Here is a 6,541-nt window from a genome sequence, read left to right as displayed (position 1 = left end):
AAGCCCGCAAGCCCCGTGGGAGCCGCGCTCGGGCTCCGCGGTCGCAGAGGCACGACACACGCGTGGGAGGCGGCTCGGGTTCCGTTGGCTGAGATCCAGACACAGCATGAGAATGGCCCCTGCGTGGGGAAGAGCGCTCTCTGTCTTTTGTTCATAACCTTCTCCTCCCTTCGCAGCCTTCGCCCACCGTCCATCATGGACCTCGCCGGCAACGGCTCCAGCTTCCAGTCGGATCTGGATTTCTGTCCGGATTGCGGCTCGGTCCTGCCTCTGCCAGGCACTCAGGATGCAGTCACCTGTACCCGCTGCGGCTTCTCCATCCACGTGCGAGGTGAGGGCTCCTAGGCAGGGTCCCGGCTGAGGCCCCGGCGGGGAGGGGTCGGAGGCTGGAGGTCAGGCACGAGACTTGGTCTCGGGGCGCAACCTGAGGGGAAGGGAGTCGGGCCGCCAGGTTCCCCGGGAGGGCTCCCCGCGCGTCGGCCCGACCCGTGCTCGCTCTGCGCAGAGTTGGAGGGGAAGGTGGTGAGGACCGCAGTCGTGTTCCACAAGCCGGGCACAGCCACGCCCGTGTCGATGGAGGCCGGCCCCGAGCTCCAGGGGCCCGTGGTGAGTGGATGACGTCAAGGACGGGCCCCGCAAGGCGGGCGCGACAGACACGGAGGGAGGGCGATTGCTACGAGCTGGAGAGCTTTGTGCCCAATCCCCGCACAGAAGAGGGGCCTGGGGAGCAGCAGTGCCCAGGGAGAGCCGCAGGGGCTGCGAGGCCCCTCACCCGCCGTGGCTTCCAGGTGGACAGGCGCTGCGCCCGCTGCGGTCACGAGGGGATGGCTTACCGCACCCGGCAGATGCGCTCGGCCGACGAGGGCCAGACCGTCTTCTACACCTGCACCCGCTGCAGGTGCGTATCCCCGCCTGGCCTCTGCCCTTTCTCAGGCTGTTTGCTAACTAAGCAGCTCCACGGGTTTACTTTTTGTCCTGAATAAACAATTACTTCTTTTGGTCCCATCCATTTTTTGTACAGTTCTGGTAGTAGGAAGATTTGTGGTCGTTTTATTTTTTTAAATTACACTTTTTTTAAAAATATTTTTTTTATTGATTTTTTACAGAGAGGAAGGGAGAGGTATAGACCGTTAGAAACATCGATGAGAGAGAAACATGGATCAGCTGCCTCCTGCACACCCCCTACTGGGGATGTGCCCGCAACCAAGATACATGCCCTTGACCGGAATCGAACCTGGGACCCTTCAGTCCGCAGGCCGAGGCTCTATCCAGTGAGCCAAACCGGTTAGGGCTTTTCTTATCCTTTTAATGCCAATGAACTAAACCTTTTAACTTATTTAAGAGGAAATGAAAAATACAGAAGGCAAGTATGCTCAGTGGTCAGCAGTGATGTTGGCGTCTCCCACTGCACCAAGGCAGTTGTGCTTTCCTGAGGTGGTGCGTGAGTTAAAGAGCAGGCTTGCTGGTGGCTTTAAGAGCTCCTCTTGTCTCTGACGCTCTGCAGTTATACTGCAGTGTTGCAAAATGTGGCTTTTAAAAATCTTGTTTGGGATTTGTTGAACTTTTCGACATTGAGGATTGATTTTTCTCTTTTCCCCATCAACCTTGTAAAATTATCAGCCATTATCTTATTGAATATTGCTTTTCCCTATGTTCTCAATTCTCACATGCTGGAACTCTAATTAATTAGTTGTTTATTAGACTGTCTATCCTTCATTTCTCTCACCCTTGTTTTTCATACTTTCTATCTCTTTCTCTCTATGCTGCTTCTGGGTAATTTCTTCAGGTTTCTCCTAGGTCACTAATTCTGTCTTCAGTTTATTTCAGCTATTAGTTTTTATATAATTTTCTTTGTTTTATAAAATTCAGTTTTTTAGAATTTGAACTATGGGAATTCTTTGAAGCATGGGATGAATGCTGTATCCTCAGCATTTGTGTTTCCTGTTCAGGTCCCTTGAGGCACAAGCCAGAATCACTTTAAACTTGGTTCCAGGTTGTTCTCAACTATATAGGTAGTATGAATTGGGACTGCAAGTCCATGCAAGGGCCAGCTATGGTTAGAAAACCTCAGAGGAGATTTTCCTTCCTCTACCTAGTGACACAAATTCTCCTTCTGCAGAGTTAGATTTTGTTTACTTTTACACAGAGGGGTAGCCCCCTGGGGGTCCCAAATGTATGCCCAGTACCTCCAATCATACATTGTAGTTCTGTCTAAGATTCCTTCATATGGCTGTCAAAACAGCAAGAGGACCATGGTAGCAGGGGTTTCAGTTTTCACTTACCTGTTTAGTTTCCTGGTTTTACATCATTTACCCAATATGAATTGTGTTTACTTTCTTGCCATCTCATCAATGGATTAAAAATATTGATTGTTAGATATATCTTTTGAGAGTATTTCCCCCAGTCTTATCTATTTATTTTCTTAACTTTTTTTTTTAAATGAACAGAAGTTTTAAATTTTTATTAGGTCCAGTTTATCCTTTTTTTTTTCTTTCATGGCTAGTGCTTTTCGCATTCCAAGAAACATCTGCATACTTCTCGGTCATAATTCTTTCAATGTATTTTCAATCCCAGCATTTTTAGTTGGCTTGAAGTTAGAGGACCATTTATGGGAGCTAGCTTTCCACAGTGTCATAAATAAAAGCCCTCCCTTGATTATTTGAGTATGTCACCTTACACTGCTAGAACCTCTTCCTTCAATCCAATATAACAAAGAAATCCTTTCTTTCTCCATAGGTTCCAGGAGAAGGAAGACTCTTGATTTTCCTTTTTTTTCTGGGCGACTCAACAATCCCTCCCCCATCCTCTTCCTTGGGAGGCGAAGGATATTGGTTCCTAGATCCTTGTCCATCCCCTGGTTGCAGTATTTGCTCCCCGAGAAGCACATCACCATGTGGGGAGTACTGTTGTCCCCAGGTTGCTCCTATTCCTAGTTGAGCTTTCCTATTAAAGCTATGTTTTTCAATAAGACCCAAATATGTGTATGTTATCTATAATCTGTTTTGTTCCAAATGGAATTTAAATGAGTTCATAGAGATATATTTGTTCTTTTAACAAATATATCATCTATAAAAAGAGTATACATTAGTAGATGAGAAAGAAAAAGAAAAAGCCAAAAAATTGAAGCCAGCAATGAGGCTAATATTAAAAAAGCAATTATAAGTATTTTCTCACTATCTAAATCTATTTGGTTCCCGAGTTTTAGGGAAACAAAAAGTGGGGTTTGGATAGTGAGAGAGTCAACAGAAAATTTAACAAGATCTATTTGCTATGTAAGTTTGCACAACAAAAAGTTTGATACTAAGGGATACCAGTGTGCACTTACTACAGGTGAACATTTTGGGAATTGTTTTTTTATTGTTCTTGAGATAAATGTAATATATATTGTAATAGGTTGATAGATAGATAGAAAAAAGTAAAGACTACAAGGAATCCTAATCCACAGAGATACTTGTTTTCTTATTGGGTTATGCTGTACATACTGAGTTGTACCTTGCTTTTTTCAGATTGGACCATAAACTTCAAAGGGAAAAAAATACACAGTCTAGGCACAATAAACATTCAAATTGTAGTCTGAGAATCAGTATTCCTGCATTCCTTGGTTCTTTGGCTTAAATGGTGATCAAGGGGTGAGAGTAATAGTGATTATCTTGTAATTGTGTGACCTTTTGTGTATTCAGGGCTCTCAAACATACCGTTATCTTGTTTGACCCCCTCAGCAACTTTGAGGGATGGGCAGGGCAGTCTTCTGCATTGTACGTTTGAACTGTTCTGGCAGTTGACTTCCTTGCCTCCTGAAATCTGAAATCTGTTCACGCTTCTACCCTACATTAAGCCTTTCCTTGATCCACTTGCCTGGATAAAGTCCAAGTTTCTTAGCAAAGCATACAGGCCTCCCGTATAACTGAGCCTACCTGTCAAGCCTCGTTGGCACTCCCCTTACATCCCACCTTTGTACATCCCAACTGCATGTCCTTCAGTACACATCTATGTCTCTATAAGCTGCTCTTTGCACCTAAAAAAATCCCCACACATCCCTTTGTCTGCCTTGCGTTCCCTTTTCACCACTCTTGCTCCCTAAGCACATATTTTTATCATAGCATGAATTGTTCTCCAGAGAAAATGTTGGCTATATACAGCTAAATTCTTCACAGGTGAGATTTGCATATGCATTAATATCCCAATGTCTTCTATTTTTGTTATTGCTAAGCATGCCAATCTCTCCCACTAGTCTGGGAGCTAAAAGGCAGGATCACAGTGCTTCATGCACCTCCATCTCCAAGGCCTAGTGCAATCACAGGGAAAGGGTCCCAGCCGAACGTGCATGCATGCCCTGCTTGGACACTTATCGGCAGAGGACAGGTCCTAGAACCCAGGTTCTTTTTGTTTTTCTTTTTTTGTTAATCCTCACTGAACGGTTAAAGTTGGTGGTGCGCCCTAACCGGTTTGGCTCAGTGGCTAGAGCGTCGGTCCCAGGTTCGATTTCAGTCAAGGGCATGTACCTTGGTTGCAGGTACATCCCCAGTAGGGGGTGTGCAGGAGGCAGCTGATCGATGTTTCTCTCTCATCGATGTTTCTAACTATCCCTCTCCTTTCCTCTCTGTAAAAAAAATCAATAAAATATATATTTAAAAAATTTAAAAAAAGTTGGTAGTGCATGGGCAGGCTAAATAGCAATCTCAAGTCCTCGCAATAAATTCAAAAAAAATTGAATTTATTTAAAGAAAAGGGGATGGGGCTATCCAAAGGGAAGGACTACACAGCACTGGGTTGATGATGGCAGCAAAAATATACTTAGGGCAGTGAAACAAGTAAGATGCATAGAAAAAGTAACAGGAGAGCCTAGGTGGGGCTGTTCTGGGTCACTGAAAAGTCAGAGAAAAGGGGGCCTTGGAGACAGGTTCAGGGGGTGAGCCTGGGACAAGCTATGCTCCCCATTGCTCCCCTGGTTGCAAGTCTCACGGTCCCTTAGAGCAACAGCTGTCAACCTGTGGGTCGTGACCCCTTTGGGGGTCGAATGACCCTTTCACAGGGGTCGCCTAAGACCATCGGAAAACACATAATTACATATTTTTTTTGTGATTAATCACTATGCTTTAATTATGTTCAATTTGTAACAATGAAAATACATTCTGCATATCAGATATTTACATGACAATTCATAACAGTAGCAAAATTACAGTTATGAAGCAGCAACGAAAATAATTTTATGGTTGGGGGTCACCACAACATGAGGAACTGTATTAAAGGGTCGCGGCATTAGGAAGGTTGAGAACCACTGCCTTAGAGGGAAGTAGGAGCAAGGGAAAGGATCTGGCATGCTCCCAGGAGGAGAGTTCTCAATGGGGATGGGTCCTCCATCCTCCTGTACTTCTATCTTGCAGGTGGGAATCTTAGGGGAGCTCTCAGGAGAGGGTCTCAATAGAATATCCATCAGCTTTCCAGGGGAGCTTTTTCAGGGCCGTGATCTCCACTGACTGGTCAGCGCCAGGGCAGGGGGTCATCAGTCACTGCAGCTGGTCCTGAGGCAGCCACTTGTCACTTGTCTGGTTTTGCTGCTTTTCTGGGCCTGGAGCTGAAATACAACTGATGTTATCTTTAGGGAGGAAAAGGTCAGGGTCCAAACAGCATGATGAAGTAGCAACGAAAATAATTTTATGGTTGGGGGTCACCACAACATGAGGAACTGTATTAAAGGGTCGCGGCATTAGGAAGGTTGAGAACCACTGCCTTAGAGGGAAGTAGGAGCAAGGGAAAGGATCTGGCATGCTCCCAGGAGGAGAGTTCTCAATGGGGATGGGTCCTCCATCCTCCTGTACTTCTATCTTGCAGGTGGGAATCTTAGGGGAGCTCTCAGGAGAGGGTCTCAATAGAATATCCATCAGCTTTCCAGGGGAGCTTTTTCAGGGCCGTGATCTCCACTGACTGGTCAGCGCCAGGGCAGGGGGTCATCAGTCACTGCAGCTGGTCCTGAGGCAGCCACTTGTCACTTGTCTGGTTTTGCTGCTTTTCTGGGCCTGGAGCTGAAATACAACTGATGTTATCTTTAGGGAGGAAAAGGTCAGGGTCCAAACAGCATGACCAGTGAGGGAGACCAGTGTGCACTTGATACAGGTGCTAGGGAGGGAGGGTGCCCTGGGGACAAGGTTCTGTGTTCGCAGTTTTGCCCCTTGCAGGCATCTGGGGCTTTGTGCTGTGGTGAGTTTCTGTACCTGGTCCATCATCCTTGTTCTGCTCATGTCTGTGAAACACACCCTATTTTTTCCATTGATTTTTAGAGAATGGAAGGGCGCGGAAGGAGGGGGAGAGAGAGAACGGAACATCCATGTGCGAGACACATCTATTGGCTGCCTCCCGCATGCCCCGAGACTGGCGGGGACCAACCTGCTACGCAGGTCTGGGAATCGAACCACTGAGTACACTGGCCAGCGCTAGAACCCAGATTCTTACGTGTGTTTCCACTGCTCCTAGGTCCCCTTTCTGTAATTCCCATACCAAACAATAAGGAAACAGAATGGGCCATTACCTTTGCTCCTTAGTT

General features: G+C 46.3%; 1 protein-coding gene across 2 annotated transcripts; it reads left to right on the top strand.

Moving 5' to 3' along the window:
* Positions 1 to 6: 6 nt before the first annotated feature.
* On the top strand, positions 7 to 2,970 carry ZNRD1 (zinc ribbon domain containing 1). Of its 2 annotated transcripts, XM_005861468.2 has the most exons (5): positions 7 to 49; positions 177 to 331; positions 506 to 606; positions 789 to 898; positions 2,737 to 2,970. In XM_005861468.2, the coding sequence occupies exons 2-5, from the start codon at positions 196 to 198 to the stop codon at positions 2,759 to 2,761; spliced, it is 372 nt and encodes a 123-aa protein (XP_005861530.1). In that variant the 5' UTR covers positions 7 to 49; positions 177 to 195; the 3' UTR covers positions 2,762 to 2,970. The 2 variants fall into 2 exon arrangements, with proteins under 2 accessions (XP_005861530.1, XP_005861531.1); XM_005861469.2 differs by having other exon boundaries at positions 7 to 331.
* The last annotated feature ends 3,571 nt before the right edge of the window (positions 2,971 to 6,541 follow it).

This window comes from Myotis brandtii, unplaced genomic scaffold, assembly GCF_000412655.1.
Source record: "Myotis brandtii unplaced genomic scaffold, ASM41265v1 scaffold1510, whole genome shotgun sequence".
NCBI classification, from domain to species: domain Eukaryota; kingdom Metazoa; phylum Chordata; class Mammalia; order Chiroptera; family Vespertilionidae; genus Myotis; species Myotis brandtii.
Note: the sequence above shows the minus strand (reverse complement) of the source record. Positions and strands in the feature narration are given on the sequence as shown.

What these genes read in the sequence shown, in the direction of transcription:
- ZNRD1 (XM_005861468.2), top strand. Translation starts at nt 196, where the DNA reads ATGGACCTCGCCGGCAACGGCTCCAGCTTCCAGTCGGATCTGGATTTC. An exon ending in CTTCTCCATCCACGTGCGAG is followed by an intron (nt 332 to 505) that starts GTGAGGGCTCCT and finishes CGCTCTGCGCAG; the next exon opens with AGTTGGAGGGGAAGGTGGTG. An exon ending in TACACCTGCACCCGCTGCAG is followed by an intron (nt 899 to 2,736) that starts GTGCGTATCCCC and finishes CTTTCTCCATAG; the next exon opens with GTTCCAGGAGAAGGAAGACT.